This window comes from Artemia franciscana, unplaced genomic scaffold (assembly GCF_032884065.1).
Source record: "Artemia franciscana unplaced genomic scaffold, ASM3288406v1 PGA_scaffold_47, whole genome shotgun sequence".
NCBI lineage: Eukaryota > Metazoa > Arthropoda > Branchiopoda > Anostraca > Artemiidae > Artemia > Artemia franciscana.
The window spans coordinates 137,340-155,003 of record NW_027062688.1 but is presented as its reverse complement, the minus strand read 5'-3'; the positions used below and the strand labels follow the sequence as shown (position 1 = coordinate 155,003).

At 37.9% G+C, this 17,664-nt stretch overlaps 1 protein-coding gene across 2 annotated transcripts in view; it reads left to right on the top strand.

Moving 5' to 3' along the window:
- The window catches only part of LOC136041859 (mitochondrial adenyl nucleotide antiporter SLC25A23-like), a 145,657-nt gene that overhangs the window by 53,969 nt on the left and 74,024 nt on the right, over positions 1–17,664 (top strand). For both annotated transcript variants that reach the window (XM_065726634.1, XM_065726635.1), the window contains one exon: positions 14,005–14,116. In XM_065726634.1, the coding sequence (XP_065582706.1) occupies positions 14,005–14,116 (112 nt within the window). The remainder of the gene's footprint in view (positions 1–14,004; positions 14,117–17,664) is intronic.

Below are 17,664 nucleotides of genomic sequence, written 5' to 3'. Positions count from 1 at the left end.
TCCAATTCATATGAATCTTTTTTTTTTTTTTTTTTTTTTTTTCTTTTTTTTTTTTTTTTTTTTTTTTTTTTTTTTTTTTTTTTTTTTTTTTTTTTTTTTGTCTTAGACGAGGGCTCTTCGTATTGAAGAACTTTTCCGTAGGAACTTTAAAAAGGACTTATTAAGTTAGATTAAATTCCCGAGGGCTGAAAGTGATTGGAGTGAAGGAGACGAAAGTGATTGGACGACAACCACACCCACTATATCCCCAAAGACATCCAATCGAAATTTGAGATAACCATATTGCTCAGTGTAGTTAAAATATCTGGATATTATGTCTTTGAGGATGGCAAACCCCCCCCCCCACACACACACAGCCTTCGGGGTGACCGCCGAAGATTCTGGCATGTCTTGATTGCCAAATAAACCATATCTAGCAAAAGCTATCAAGTGACTTTCAGAAATTGATATTACTGGGGGAAAACTTAATCTTACTTGCACCTACGTCGTAGATGGGGGTCGTTTGCGTCACAGGATTCCCTGGGTGAAGACAGAAACATGATCGGAGATCAGAGACCGACTCCGGTACTGGAACTGCGTTTCGGCCAAATTTCCAAACGCCACGATTATCTTTGATGGCTAGAAAATCACTGTCCGAAAAACAACTTGAATCATCTTAAGTGGAACCGTGTCATTGAACGGGAAATACTGTTTAGCCCAGAAGTGAGACTGCCAACCGAAGAAATGAGGAAATTCTTTCGTGAAAAAAAGAAATAAAGCCTGTTTCTTCAATAGACTTTCTTATTATTTACGAGACAAATGTCTGAGAATCATATTAGCTCAAGATGATCCTGACTACAGCGGTTGAGCCTTCGAAGACTTGAGAAAATCTAGTTATCGGTAACGATACTGACTTGTTAGTGTTGTTACTTTATCATTGTATTACTGAGCAACACAAGGTATAAATTGGCATTGACACGACTTCTTTTCTGCTGTAGCAGTCCATTTTTTCTGTATGAATTCAACTTCGTGTAATATTGTTCTCAGACCTATAATGATAATTGATCTGTGGACGGGAGGGGAGGGGGTACGGAACTTGAGCGTTCAAAACATAAGCAAGGTGTATATTCTTGATCTATGCACCATATTTATCTATTACAGACTTTCAATACGTGCAAATTAAGTTGTTTTTAAAAAAATCATTTTATAACAGACGATGAAAAAAGGTCAATTTTGCCTCGTCTGATTTTTACCAATTTTTCATGGCACTTGGTATTTACCAAGTGACATATAGCGGAGGACACATAATTAGAAGGACCTTGTGTCTCAGAACTCTTATTTTTAGTCCTGACTGTATCCGGTGATATTGTGGGGGGTTTGAGGGGGAAACGGGAAATCTTAGAAAACGCCTAGAGTGGAGAGATCTGAATGAAACTTGATGGGAAGAATCAGCACATTTCCTAGATATATGACTGGCATAATCGGTCGAAATCAACTCTCTTTGGGTGAGTTGGGGGGGGGGAGGTTGTTAATTCGGATAAATTAGAAAAATTGAAATATTTTCAACTTACGAACGGGTAACCGGATCTTAATAAAATTTGATATTTAGAAGAAATTCATGTCTCAGAGCTCTTATTTTAAATACCGACCAGGTCTGGTTACATTGGGTGGTGTTGGAAAGATCGGGAAAACGTCTAGAGTGGAGAGATCGCGATGATACTTGGTGGGTAGATTAAGCAAATGTCGTAGATACGTGATTAAAGTAACTGGATTGGATCCGCTCTCTTTGGGAGAGTTAGGGGGGGGGGTTCGGTGCTTTAGTGTGTTCGTTGCTTTTGGACGTGCTAGGACGATAAAAATTGGTAATCGTCACAAATTGACTTGATAAAGTCGTTCCCCGATTCGACCATATGGCGGGCTGAAGGGAAAGGGAAAATTAGAAAAAAATGAAGTATTTTTATCCTACGAATGGCTGATAGGATCTTAATGAATTTTAATATTTAGAATAACCTCATGTCTCAGAGCTCTTATTTTAAATCCTGACCGGCATGAAGCCTCTGTCTTTCCTTGTAAATACATCGATTAATTCTTAGAATTTTGCTAGAGCTCATGCCGTATGAGCTCTTGGCTATTCTTGCCTCGTCACAAATGCCATATGAGCTCTTAGCTCTTGTTATTTGTTGTGGACTATTGTTTACCAGTTCAAATGGTACAAAAATCAAAAGAGTTGCAATCTGTTTGAGGTTAAAGACTAAAGCTTAGATTGACAGTACTAATGGACTGATGGGTTATCGAAGTGATGTATCTACAATATCTTGGGAATACCTAAGGGTATTAATTTGAAACTTTCAAGGGAGACTTTTTCAAGTCAAATTTTTAAGCTAATTTCAATACACATATGTAATCTGTATTGTATACTATCAGGGGTGAGTACACCATTGTATACACCACCTAGTTTACTTTATTTCTGAGAGAGAAATACACCTCCCCTATGGCGTTTTACGAATATACTCACGGTTCAAGAGTATGCAATGGCTAAAGAATTCTGTCGAATGAAGAAGTACGCGAAATTTCGTATGGACTACTTTATCTTGAGTACCTAATGATGTAGTTCAAGCTCTTCAATTGAACTGATTGGCAAGCATAATTAAATATCTTCCTTTGTTCTTAACAACAGCAATTTGGTTCTGCCCAAGGGCCAGGACAGAAATTCCATAACAAAACATCTTTACTAGCCCTTCCTTTTTCTTTTAAGCATTAGATCATTTCTATCAGAGGATCCCTGACGGATATTTCTCTCAGATTAAATTCCTGGTCCAGAAAGTAAAATAGACTATCAAGGATGTATCCAGAACTTAGTTTGGGTGGGGTGGGAGCATAAAAACTGCTATACAAATCTGTTTGTATTTATTTTTGTTGCTTTTTTACAAACCGGAAAAAAATATTGGGAAGGAGAGGCTCAAACCGGGTTTTCCCTTCCCCGGTTATGACTGCTGAGCTAACACAATACACTTTCTTTCTTCTTTTTTTTTATCAAAATCTGGACATACTACCAGCTTATTGTGGGAACTCCTAAAAATTATAATTTGTTTTATTGAATTTATAGTAATTGTTTAGTGCTTGATGAGTTTGATGTGTATTAATATTTTAAATGTTGTTTTTCGTATCGATATAGACATTTTGGTATTCAACATCGGTATAGACATTTTGGTATTCAATTTGGCTAATATATTGATCTTGACACGTCAATATTGCATATTCGTTGTATTTTTACTATCAGTATGTTATTAAAAACAAGGACCAGACTTACCTTCCAAAGTTAAAACCTATTCTGTACCGATTTGTTTTATTTATAGGAAATGCGTTATTCGATTTGTTTAATTAGTTATGGCCAAGTCAGACCTTTGTAACATGCAGGCTTCAGGCCAAATGTCTTAAATTTTTCAAATAACGTAATTACTCTGGGAATAATACAGAGTATTTTCAAATAAAATAAATTTTTATTATACTTTTAAAGTTATTAATATTTTTAAAGTTTGACCCAAACCAATTGGCTAAGTAGTTTGTTTCTAGAAGAGCTCAAAAATAGGTAAAATGGAAGAATCCTCCGATCCATCCCGGGATGAGAGGAGGAATAAAAAAAAATTGCATACTCGCAATAAAGACAAGGTTAATATTTTAATATTTTCAAGAGTTATTTTTAAAGTTTTACAGGCCATTGTTTTTTTTCTAAGAAATAAGTATCTTATTAGTGTCAGACATGAACTCTTGTCTATGACACTAACTCTAGAAAATTACAGATTTCATTTTACAAGGGCTACAAAAATTTGAGAGGTGCAAGCTACGAAATTCACCATGTGCGTTCAGGCGACTTGTTGGCCATAAGTTTTCAACCTGCAATCTATCTCATCGACCCACAGTTGACTCCAGTGGGCTTTTCCAATTGGCAAAACTCAGTGTGTTTGAAAAAAATATCACTTACTGGCTTGCCTAGACGTCCACCGGACATAATCAGTCATGAGTCTACCGAAGAATCTTGGTTTCCCCTCTGCAATTCCTCTTAACTTTCCCAGTAGGCAAAACCAGGGGCGTCACTATGAGGGAGAGGGAGGGGACCCCCCCCCTTAGTGTCTTAGTGCCTTAGTGTCTTAAGAATACACTTTCGTCGGCGAAGCCCGGCGAAAGTTCAATAGATTGTCGGCGTCTAGCACCGACAGGCACATAATAAACCAATTTTTTGCCAACTTTTGTCGGGTAATGCTCGAAAGTTTACACATCTGTCGGCACAGAGTGCCAAAAAACATATAAAAACCAATTCTGTAAGTGTTAGTCAGGCAACACTCGAAAGTTTACTATTCCGTCGGCACAGAGCGCCAACAAACGCATAAAAAAGCTAAATCGGTAAGCTGTCGTCGGGCTGTGCTCGAAAGTTTACTTGTCAGACAGCATACAGCACCAACAAACAAAATAAAGCAAATTCTTTACAGCATATAAGAAACAAAAGTTCGTCAACTTTCGTCCGATAACGCTCGAAAGTTTACAGGTCTGTCGGCGCAGAACGCCATTAGGAAACATAGAATGAACCTAATTCTGTCAACTTTCATCGGGAAAGCATATAAAAAAACATACATAGCGCCGCGCTATTAGCGCCAACAAACACATAATGAAAGTCGGGCGAATCCCGGTAGCCATCTCTGTTCTAAACGTAAAAACAGCTGTCCGGAAATTGCAGCATTTTAGAATGTCAGAAATAAAGCATCGGGTATGAAACCGATGCAGGTGAAGATCTCGCGGTAAATAATACATTAAGTATATTCGTTCTTATTCTAAATTCGAAAGAGAATATTGTCCGATCCATATAAAACCTTAAGCAAATTTTCGATGTTGATTCGAAATACAGAAAATGCTATTTTGCTTTTAAACCAAGCCGGTTTATTGTGAACGAGGAAGCTCAAATTAGGCCACCAGTTGTATCAAGTTCCAAAATGTCAAATTAAGTGTGATTTTGAATCAGTGCGACATCTAGAACCATAAGATATTAAAGTTTAGCATATTGTATTTTGTTGCGTTTCGATAAGGAAAAATGTTAGTAGGACAAGGAAAAAAAGCTAGACTGGGACGAAGCTTGCTTGTGAAGTGCGGGAAGAAATATAAGAAAGATGAGAGATATTTTGAATTTGACACAGATTATCGAGCTACCCACTTGCAAAAGCATCATTCCGAAGAACTGAACTACGGAACTGAGGTGAAGATTAAGCCAAAGAAAGTGCAAAAGACGACCCTATTTGACAATCTGAAATGGCTTTGGCCTGGTGGATCGCAGAAAACCCCAAAAGAATCTGTGGTTGGCGAAAGTTATTTTGAACAGCAAGATGCAAGCTTGAGTCAATTTAGTGCAGCAAAAAGCATTTAATCAGTTTTTAATTGTGCCTCGTGTTTTAGGGCTTCTGATTCGCAGCATCCTCGCGTCCTTATTGATATTAAGTGTATAATTATACACTTAATAGTTAAGGAGGCAAACCTCCCAAAATCTGGACACTAAACGTGTAAACTAGCTGTCAAAAACTTGACCGATTAACTAATTTTGGTAAGTCTTATCGTCAAACAGAGCTGAAAAATACATTATTCCCTAAAGAGGTAGTTATTGCCTTCCGAGACAATTTGAGTTGTACGTAATTAAGGTGAATTACATGGTAAAATGAAGGAGTATTAAGATTTTCAGGTAGGGAGAAAGAATAATAATTTGATGTAGAACTGGAATTCCCAGAAAGGGCGAAATGGACAAAACTTTGGACTTTCAAATAAGAAATAATTAGCAATTCATTTAGCTGAGCAGTTGCCGGTTATTCGGACACAAAAGATAGTCCTGTGTATGAGGCAGCGATTGTTCTGTTCCAAATCTTGAGCGTCTTATACTGAAACATTTTTTTTTTTGTACAAGAGACTGAATATAGAATATGATCAAGCTATACTAATCTTTCTCGGGGCCCTTTTTTAGAATCAAACTCAGGAATTTACTGCAGAAACAGGTGATGCTAGCGACTCGCCCACACAGAAGCACACGGACATTTATTTTTCATCTTGTAGCAGTTTTCTTAGCCTATTTTCACATGAAAGCTTCTGCATAACGCGGATGAAGCATTTCAAATAAGCTGTATAGAGGGATTACGGTCTAGTGCTTTTAATATGGTCCTTTAGCGCGATTTTCGGATTTGTAAGGAAAAGACATAGATTTTAGGCATTACCCATTTTGGAGAATAAGCAGCTGCCAATAGAACATGTCTGTTTCTGTTTATATATGGCTTCTATTCACACAAAGTGTTCGTTGACATCGGTCTGACCTGTTTCGCGGTTATTTTTTTCTTGTTTGTAATGTGCAAAGCAGCGTAATATAAAATTGACTACGGCCTTTGGAAGAAACGTCTGATAAATATGAGTCGTTTATTGCAAGATTCCAGAAGTCTTGGGGCTTCCGTCAATGATCATGAAAAGACATTTTGCTTAAAAAAAAGCGAAAGTTAATGGGAAATATGATGTGATTCAAAACTATCCACATGAACATGAGAATTTGGTGACTAAATAATACACAATGTGGTGGGGCCTGACAAAGGAGTAGATAAGAATGATGCTGGCATGGCCACTTTAAACGTCCAGATATGTGCATCTCTATACTGCTATAACTTTTGTGACCAAATTAGAACTGATTCGATTGAAACTTTTACGCGAAATAGGCTAAGCCAGTGGTGTAGGACTGTGAAATAATCAGTGTAATTTTTTAGACATTGTTTGAAAATGTTCTTCCTGGATCATCCGCTTCACATGCAGCAACCTCTGTAGAAGAAAATACTGCCGAAACAATCGGAGCTACTTGTCATCTGCTAACTGTTACTGTGGATTCTGCTGAAAGTGGAGGAGGCTTTAATTTAGAAACTGACCAGGAAGAGACGTTTGGAATCGGCAATGTCTTCGCTCTTCTTTCTTTTATTATTGAAGGTTCGGAGGCAGCTATACTGAATATAGAAATAGACTTATTAGCCAGTCTGAGAAAGTCACTGCTCAAAAAGGAAAGGGAAGTGAATCAGTCGAGTCAGAGGCCGAAACTCTACATTGGGTTGGAATTGTAAGAGTCGAGCATGATCCTGGGTCATTTTGTTTTCAGCCAAAGGCTCAACTTACCAGTAAACGAGGCAATCCACAGAGTTCTAAACACCAACTGCGCTTTGTTAAAAGCTGGTATAATGAGTACCCGCACTTAGAGTATAGTGTGGAAAAGGATTCAGCCTACTGCTTTGCTTTTTCTATGTTCTCAACTGGACATGGACGCAAATACAGGAACAAAGATGCAGCTATCGTTGCCGGAATTATAAACTTGCAGAAGAAGCGTAGCAAGTTTGTCAAGTCTGGAATTCTCGTCACTCATTTCTAATCAAATGGCCATAAAGCTTCTGTTGGTGACCTCATTTTTGTTGTAGCGAGATGCAAGTCTTTGCCCTACTTAGTTGACAAGGAGAAACTCAAAAAGAATATAGAGTCAAAAAAAAAGAAAAGGAGAGAGGACGTCACATCAAACGTATGCTGCTCGACAGCACCACCGCGCTAGGTAAACACGGTCTTGCATTTCGTGGCAAAGATCATGAAGGGGAAAACTACGTTGAGCTACTCAATCTGCTTTCGAAGCATAACACTTAAATGAATCAATGAATGAGTAAGCAGAACAAGCCACATGTCACCAGCTATCTATCGGGACGTAGTCAAAACCAATTGATTGCCATTGTTAGAACAGAGCTGGTTCAGAGAATTGTAGCGGAAGTTAATGCAGCTCACTTCTTTGGAGTGTTTGCAGACGGAACACTGACTGTCAGCCACAAAGGATGTTTAGCTGTAGGTGTCCGATACGTTGATTTCGAAAGAGCCGGTGAAGAGTGCTTACTCACCGGTGTTGATTCTGAGTCGAAGAAAGGACTCGATCATTCCTAAGAAATTCTGTAAGTTATGAGGAACCTTGGTGTCAATAAAGACAAACTGGTATTTCAATGCTATGATTTTGCCAGCAACATGAGTGGCTGTTTTAAGGGAACACAGACTAACATTTCAGAGAAGCTCGGAAGAAATGTTCCGTACCTCAGGTGCCTCGCCCACAGAGGGAACATTATAGTGGAGCATTGCTGTGAGTCAAGCTCCTTTACCCACAACATGTTTGGTGTCTTACAGCAAACCTATAACATTTTCACCAGAGGATCTAAGCGCTTCAATTTGTACCGCAAGGCTGTAGAAGAAATTGAAGGCAAGCTTCATCTAAAGGAAATGTCAGAAACAAGTGGGTCTGCAAGATCGGAGTCGCTTGAAGCGCTTTGGAGTGTTCTGCCAGAAGTTGTTGGACTGCTGAGAGAAATGACAAAGACAGGCTTCTCTGAGAGTCCGACGGGCTTCTTAATGCCATTACTAGATTCGAATTCATAGCACAACTGATGTTCATAAGGGCATTACTTTCTTGAACAAACGTCCTGATTCGTGAATTTCAAGCAGTAGAGCTGGATATCGTCAGTGGATGCAACTTGATGAAAGCAACGATGACTGTCATCTAGCAATCCGTAAGCAATGAGAGTGAACTCGCTGGTCAAGTAACGACATCGGTCAGTATGGCGAAGCAATTAATTTGCAGAGAAGAGGACGATGATTGTCCCGTGACAGACGAAGAATTCTACTCTTAGTTGGAGAGGGAACATAGACGGCACCACCATCAGTGGTAGCTTCCTCGAAGATACGCCGATGGCGACAGAACAAGTGAAGGTTTGCAGATATCGCTTGCCACATTTTATGCTACTGAGTTTAAGAAAAGGTTAACAGTTATTGGTGATAAATTGTCCGTAGTATTCGAAGAAACAAAGGAGCTGGTAATTCCTGTCTTTGATTGCCTCGTGAACCTTGAACCAGTCATGCTTTCAGTGCCGTGTTTCCAATAGTAGATATGACTGTCCAAGCGTTCCAGTCCGAAATGGAAATTTTTGCAGAAGTTTGCAAGAGTGAAATCGACTAAGTTTCTGGAAGCGAAGTTGAATTTGCCCAGCTATTCTCTCTAGCGAAGAATAATAGAAGAGGATTGCCCTTACAGAGCATCCATATTTGCAAAAACAATTCCGTTAACATTGGTCAAACGTAAGCTAATATTCAGTAAAATGAAGATCGTGAAGAACAGATTGAGGTCAACAATGGGAGACAAAAGACTTGACCATTTCATGCTTACGATGTCAGAAAAAGACATACTGACTAAGATGAACCTCAATCCTTTTGTTGACAAGTAGAAATTTGTAAAACAGTGCCGGTTTAAAGTTCAGCTGAGTCATTTGTACGTTTTTGATCATGTGTCTCATTTTTTTTAATTATTTTAAACCATAATATATGACATGTTTTTTTTTCGAGCTTAAGTTTCAGCAAAGGGTACCGACATCTGGAGATTTTTTTTGGTCAGGACTTGCCTAAGATTCGTCGGCATATCTCAGGCGTCCCCGCTCCCAAAGGTGAAAGGCTAGTGACGACCCTGGGCAAAACTCAGAGTGTCTTGCTTATAGTGTGAAAATATTTATGTCAACTGTTTCGCTTTCAAGTTCACTGGACATTGTCTGTTATGATTCAACCCAGAAAATTCACAAAAAAACGGTTAACCACAAATATTTTAATCAAAAACAAGGAGTGTAGAATTAAGATATATTACTAGATGTGATTTTATAAGATAAACAGAGACAATGATCAGATGGGGTAGCGTTTTAAAGTCTAGAGTTTCCTGATATGTAAAGTAAGCTAAATTTAGGGTATCTTTTGCAATTATGTACTCGAGGAATAATTAGCCTTTGTCTATATGTACATCAGTCGAAAGCTAAACTTTAGGAAACAGAATGGTTGCTTTAACTGCTCAGCTATTTGAAGACTGAAGAAAGTGAAAGAGTCTACTGTAGTTTTACTCCGGGCAATACCGGCAGCAGTTTTTCTGGCACTGGTGCCAGATTTTACACTGGCAGGGAACATCAACATGACATATAAGACTGAAGAAATTGAAAGTCTGCTATTGTTTTTACACCGCGCAATAACGGCAGCAGTTTTGACGGAACCAGTGCCAGATTTATACTGGCACAGAACATCAGCATGACATATAAGACTGAAGAAATTGAAAGAGTCCGCTATTGTTTTTACACCGGACAGCACCAGCAGCAGTTTTGACGGCACCGGTACTAGATTTTACACTTGAACCGGACATCAGCAGGACATAAGGTTAAGTAAAGTGAAATAGTCTACTATTGTTTTTACACCGTGTAACACCGGCAGCAGTTTTGCCGACACCGATGCCAGATTTTACACTGGCAACAGATATCGGCGTGACATATAAGACTGAAGAAAGCGAAAGAGTCTACTATTATTTTTACACCAGGTATCACAAGCAACAGTTTTGACGGCACCGGTGCCAGATTTTACACTGGCACCAGACATCGCAGGGCTGCTAAAAAATCCACAAAGTCTCTGGAAGTCCCTAAATCTGGCTTTGGTCGTTTTTGGTCCCTATTGGTCCCTAAATCAGTGCTCAGATCCCCTAAGATTTTTTCTGATCATCATTCTTCGAAATTAGCTGAATATATTATCTTTAAATAATGGAAGCCCCTATGCAAGGTATAGTGTTTCAGTTTTGGTTTCATGTAAGTCATTTTCAACATGTGTTCTTGTAACCATAATCCTATTTCATGATTACAGCGTTACTGTCTGAATGAAATAGACTATAAAGTAGCGAAAAGGATTGACGCCCTTTGCCCCTGGAGTCATCTTAGGATATTTTTTTATCCTAACTATCAAGAGAGTTTGATTGTTTTTGTCAGTGTATCGCCAGATATGTGGTCCAGCCTTGGAGTTAAGGAAGTTGATGGGTAATAGCCTCTTGACATAAGTGCCCATAATCTCTCTGCTTTTGTCAGGCTTAACAGTGACTGCTTATAACTGAATTTAAATGGGAAAGCGCAAATTTAAGAATATTTGGCTTGAGGAGAAAGACAAAACACGGCACCACATGAAAGAGCGGCGCAGAGCAGTCCCAGGAGATGTACAATTGTTCTACTGTGTCATTTGCAATTCATCACTTGCTTGTCAGAAAGGCTGTTACTCTCGACTGCAGCACTCTCGGACTGGTGAACATAAGAAAAACGTCCAGACTAATCTGAAACCCAATCAACTTCGCCTAAATTCAGCCTCCAGCTGCGCCCTGAAAGGTAATCAGACTGGGAATTATATTTACTCTATAAATGATCAAACAGTGCTGAAATTACATGGGTTCTAAATATGATTGAATCTGACAACTCTTGTAATTCGGCAGATGGAATAGCAGAAGTCTTAAAGAAAATATTCAAGGACCGAGTTCTTAATTTCTCCATCGGGCGAACCAAGTTTACATACCTGTTGAAGGAAGCGCTTGGACCATATTTTCAGAAGATTATCTTGGAGGAAATTGGTAATAGTTATTATGTGGATAAAATTTGATGAAACTACCAACAGCGAAAGCAAAAAGGAGATTAGAATCCGTTTCTGGTATGAAAACATGAATCAGGTGGTAGAGCGGCATCTGAAGACTTTTCCTTAGGTCATGCCACTGCAGAGGATTTGAAATCGGAAATTTTGAGTGCAATTGATTGTAGCAATTTGTTCCTGTCTAAGGTGCTTACGATGAGCAGTGACGGCCCGAATGTGAATAAAAAACTGTTCAGACTGATAGACAGTGGGAAATGTAAGGTGATAAATGATGACGGACTTTTAGACATTGGAAACTGTAGAATCCACATTGTATACAACGCCTTTCGCAAAAGCCTAGAAGAGGTTGAGGAGACTTGCTCTGATTTCATTGTGAAGGTGCGGTACTTTCATCGTAGGTGGCCTGCACAGCTAAAAGACTATCCAAGAATCCAGCAGAAAACTGGCGTTCCAAGGTCGAACTTTGTCATGCATGTACCAACCCGATAGCTATCGATTGGTCCTGCTACTGCTAGGATGATTGAGCTGTGGCCAGTTATTGTCGAGTATTTTATCGTCTTCATTCCGAAGAAAAATGCTAGTTTGATGAGGTCGAACGCATACAAAGAGATTGCCAAACTCCTGAGGCAGTTCACTTTGAAAGCGGAGTTTCAGTTCATTAGTGACAGTTCTAGTCTTTTTACTCGGTTCACTTTGAAGTTCCAGCGCGAAGAACCGTTGGTACATGAAATTTTTATGGGACTGGAGCTTCTTGTTCGGATGGTTGCTGAGCGTATCTTGAAAGCCGAAGTCAGCTCAGAAAGTGTTAGAAGACCAAGACTGTCACTAGTCCAAGACCGTTCGAAAATGACAAAAATTTGCTTCCTCTGTTGGAAGTTTCTGCCTCTCTAAGTGACGAAGTTCAGACCTGTCTCAGAGCAACTGACGAGCTTTCAAAACGTGGGTTTTTGCTGAGTGTACAGAAGCAGTACGCGTCGGCTGCAAAGTACATTTTAAAGCAAGCTTTATACGGAGAATCTTTGTTGTTCCTGAAAAGCTTGTTTTTCTTGCACCCAAACCAGTTTTCGAAGTCAAATTTTATTTAGGATTTATTGTATTTCACCCGAAAACTGCCCGCCCCAGCAAAAGCTGATTTTTTGCTAGACGAACATAAGCTAGTTCAGATGAGTCAATTCCCATCTGTGTCGGTAAGAATAGATAAACGATGGAATATACTCATTGAATATGGGAAATACCCAAATTTGGCTGTCGCGATGAGGAATAAATTGATTATTTCTCATAGTATGGTCAGTGTCGAGCGCAGTCTTTCACTGTCTGGGAGGATTCTCAGAGAGCATCCATAAGTGATCGCACATTGAATTTCAAGCTTTTTGTTGCTGACGGGTTGCGTCGACTTGGCAGGAGTGCTAAAAAGGTGTGTTTGTGAAGATTTGATAAAGCTTGCCAAGTCAGCGTGGAAGAGCTATCAAGACTATCTGGAATGGGAGAAAGAGTTGAGAAAACATGACGAAGAAGAACGGCACAAGTTGGAAAAAGAAGAACAGCAAAAGCAAAAAGGAAAAAGAAGAAGCTAATCGCTAAAAGTCGCCGAACAGACATGATGAAGACTCTCGAGGAGACTTCGAAAGAGAAAAAGGAAGCATTCGGGACTAAGCAAAAAGCAACTGATTAGATGCTTCAAGAAGCAAGGAATCGACTGAAGAAAGGAATTCTGAAGACAATGAGGTAGAAATCCAGCTTGCTCAGGCAATGCTAGATGGATCATTAGCACTCCGCAACGAACAAAAAATTTCCGTATATGTTGAAAGCAGACGGCAATCCAGAAGAACAAGCAGCTACTCATAAATAATCTTTTGAAATAGTCAGAAAAGTGAGGAATGTGTTTCATCCGGTTTCAGTTTTTTTATACTTTATATTTTTTTATGTATATATCTGCAATAAAAATGCAGAATCAAAATTAAAAATGAAGAAAAAGACTGAAAGGTGTTGGGGAAGGACAAATAAGCTCTATAACCCATCTGGGATGTAATGAGATTCCAGATGATCGATTTTTTTTTAGCATCCCTGGCCTCTGTTCTTAGCTTTCAAAGGGCATACGGTAAATCTGTATTATAGGTTTGGTAGTAACGACCGTAGGTCCCTAAAAGGCCCTTTTTCGGTTCCAAAAAGTTCCTAAGTCCCGTTTTTCTGCTGCCAAACCTGTGGCAGCCCTGACATCAGCATGGCATATAAGACTGAATAAAGTGAAAGAGTCTGCTATTGTTTTTACACTGGGCAACACCAGCAGCAGTTTTGATGGCACCGTTGCCAGATTTTGCACTGGCACTGGACATCAGCATGACATATATTGAAACACAAAAACGTAATAAAAAGAAAGTATTATGAACGGCAAGGTTTCATGTTATCCAACGTATCTGACAGCCTAAAGACAAGGCAGTGAATTCAGGTTGCATAGATTTTGAATAATAAGTCCTAGAAACTTTAACCGTTAATATTTTCAATTTAATTTAATTATTTCAGGATAGACAAAGAAGGAACACTCGAAATTACGTTTTCTGAATGGAGAGATTTCTTCATGTTCAACACAAGTTCAAATATATCAGAGATTCTGAAATTTTGGCGCCATGCCACGGTAAGTTCAGTTTTTGGCTAGATTTATCATTTAATTTTTAGATTAATAATTTTTATTACTCTTTAAGCAATACATTATATCTCCCCAATAACATGTTGTAATTTCTTGCATTAGCCTATTTGAGGGCTTTAAAAAATTTTTAAAGTAGGCATGTTGCACCTCATCTTAATTGAAAAATTGCAACAATTTTGATCTTCTTTCATTTGACTAAAAGTGTGCCTTTTAGTGTTCCTTTGGTTCAGTAGGACGCAAAAATTAATATTTTCAGCTTCTGCGTCCTTTCTCTATTCTGTCCGTGGAAGTTCTCAGAATTTCATTAGTTTATAATATTCAAAATTGTTCAACATATCTGCTGGAACATATTTCAATTTGAAATACACAGCTTGAATTTGGATCTTCTTCTGCTTCTTCTTTATAAAACGAATACCTGAATCTCCCCAAGTTATCTTTTGGCTGCTTGAAGGATTGACAAAATACCGTGAATTTTTGTAAAAAAAAAAATCGAATTTATCAATTAGGGACATATTAAATATACATTGTTTATCTCTAATAAGTCTAGTAGTTAAGAGTATTGCATCGAAGCTTCAGTTTTTATGACAGCACGTAAAAGTGAGAAATCGTTTTTTGTAAAGCTCCCCCCTTCAATTTCGATCCGGCAATATATTAGCAGATACTGCTCTTCCATACTACAGAGCTGCTTTTTAAAATTATTCATAGTTCATGATCAATTTTCCTGCAGTTTTTTTTCCTTTCTTTTATGCTCTTTAGTGTCACCATGCAGATTAGTCTATCCTAGTACTCCCTTTCATCATTGTTATTTTAATTGCCGGGATTAAATTTTATTATTGTTTTTCGAATATAATCAATCATAATATTACTAGATATACTATTATTAATATTATTGTCTGTATAAATTAATATTATCGTTATTTTAATGAATATTATGATTGTAACTCTATAATATATACATTATTTTAATATTATTGTTATCAATAATAATCATTAATACTTACTTTTTATTGATATTATAAATTGCAACAAAAATAAACAAGTTTACCTGTAATACACTGTTCTTCAGTAAATGAATCCTTCTCAATTCAAAATAAAATTTACAAATGATAGGTAAAACAATAAACTATGAAGTTTTAGACAATATCACAATTTCTTTAATATTTCCATGGTGAACCGTGAGAATAATTGAGCAAAACTAATTTGTTAGATTTGACAACGATTTTCTTTCTTAAAGATTCATACATTAATTGTTTGTTAATTTCTAAAGACTACTACACCTTCAAGAAAAACTTCTTTTTATGCACAGAAAGTAGAGTAAATTTAAGTGCAATAGATTAAAAAAAAAACAGGTTCCATTTCTGCTGTTTTTGATGCTTCAGTATTGAATCCCATGCCATTTTATCAGCAGTACAAATAAAATATCTTTGTAAATTCTTAGCATAGATTTTTTTTTTCGTAGTCGATGGGACTGCGGGGAAATCCCGGTTCAAGGGACTTAATCGCTCAGAATATGCCAAGTCCTCTCGTTTTGTCTGGTCCTACTCGTCATTTGTCATTTCTAGGGAAGTAAGTATCCCATCAATGCACACTGTTGCTTCTTCAATCCCTGGGAACCTTGTCTTCTGATCCTCGACATCTTTTTTTGGCTATTGTATAACATCTTTCAGCAGTATAATCACCTTACTGTTTTTATTATTTACTCTTGGTTCTAATAACAGCCTACCGCAAGGTCAAGTCACCTGAAGCCAACACAGCTGTGCACCTTCCCTGTCGGTAAACTGTCGGAGCATCGCTCCCCTCCACGATCTCTATTTTTTTAAATCCTTTCTTATAAACCCCTTCCGCTCCATTGGGAGATGGCCTGCAGCTCGTTTGGCTTCATATGAATGGCCAAAAACGCAACCTTTATCAATCGGTCATCCTCTAACCGTGAGACGTGTCCCCATCCTCTATCCCCTCTATCATATAGCCTTAAAAAATGATAATCTTTGATAATATCCATATTTGTATCTTGTGACAAATTTGTCTTCCGTTAAAAACTCCATCTAGCCTGATCATTGCTCTGTATAATTCTCACATTAAATAAATTTCTGAATGTATTTACCCTATTTTTAAGTCTATTCTAGTTTGTTGCTTCTGTTTGTCATTAATTAAGAAAAAAATCCAAAAAGAAGTTTTTCACAGAAAATGAGTTTGTTTAAATGAAAAGTGAGACAAAATTTTATCAGTGAATAATTATTCCCATTACCAACAGGAATTTTCAGTGAATAATAAGTTTGAAGTGATTAAATATCACATCAAACGGGAGGACCTAAGGTTTTTTTTAGGAATGTGTTTTATTTGTCACAACATGAAGAAAACTTGTCATCAACAATCCCTGATTTAAGGGGAAATCAAAGGCAATTTAACATATTCTTATGTAAATGGCTATGGAAAACTTGACGAAGTAGTGAGATTCTTACCCTGCAAATGTGTAATGGAAATATTGGAATAGCTCATAGCTTTCTTTCCATGGGTTGTAAATCAACGAGCTTGTGTTTAAAAATAATGAAAAGAAGCTTAAACTAGAACTACGTTGCCCTGGCAACGTAAAGTGTTGCGGCAACCTTTGTCCGGCTTTGCCGACTAAAGTGATGCGAGAGCAACACTTCGGTTTTGTTTCTTCGCTATCGATCAGTAATCACATGATCAAAGACTATCCCTCAGCGTTGAAAAAAAACAACAGCAAAATAGTATCGAAAAAAGGGACTAAATTGAAATTGAAGCCAGTTGAACTTTATCTTTTTCAGTCGTAGACATCGTGACGAATGAAGACTCGGAACAATATCTTATATGATCCAGTATTATAAAGCTATGCCTAACTTTTCAGGATCAAAATATCATAGATGACACTCCATTAATTATTACGAAACTGTCTCATTGTTTTATGTTATCGTCTGTACCCGTTGCGTAAACACTTAATTCTGTCAGATTTAAAGAGATCGAATACAATGTGCACCAATTTGCACAAATTTCTACCCCAAATTGAACAAATTCTTACTTACAAGTCCCTCTCCCGTGATACAAATCAAGTTCACCGGAAACAAATAATTGGGTACACCAACTAGCAAAAATTTTAAACCCCTCGTCTCTGAAGATGATTGTAGCCCAACAGCCGATTGTTACTTACAAGTCCCCTACATGTCTTACCACTGGAACCAAATTAGTTTAACCATTAAATACACCGTAAACAAATAATAGGTACACCAACTAGCAAAAGTGGCAAACCCCTCATTGCCGAAGATGAGTATGAGCTAACAGCCGTTTCTCGCCCAATGTGAACCGATTCTTACTTATAAGTCCCTCTCCCGCGATATGCGTCAAGTTCACCGGAAACAAATAAATGGGTAAACCAACTAGCATATTTGCAAACCCCTCATCGCTGAAGTTGACTTTAGCCTAACAGCAGATTATTACTTACAAGTCCCCTACATGTCTTACCACTGGAGCCAAATCGGTTTTACCATCAAATACACTGGAAACAAATAATACATACA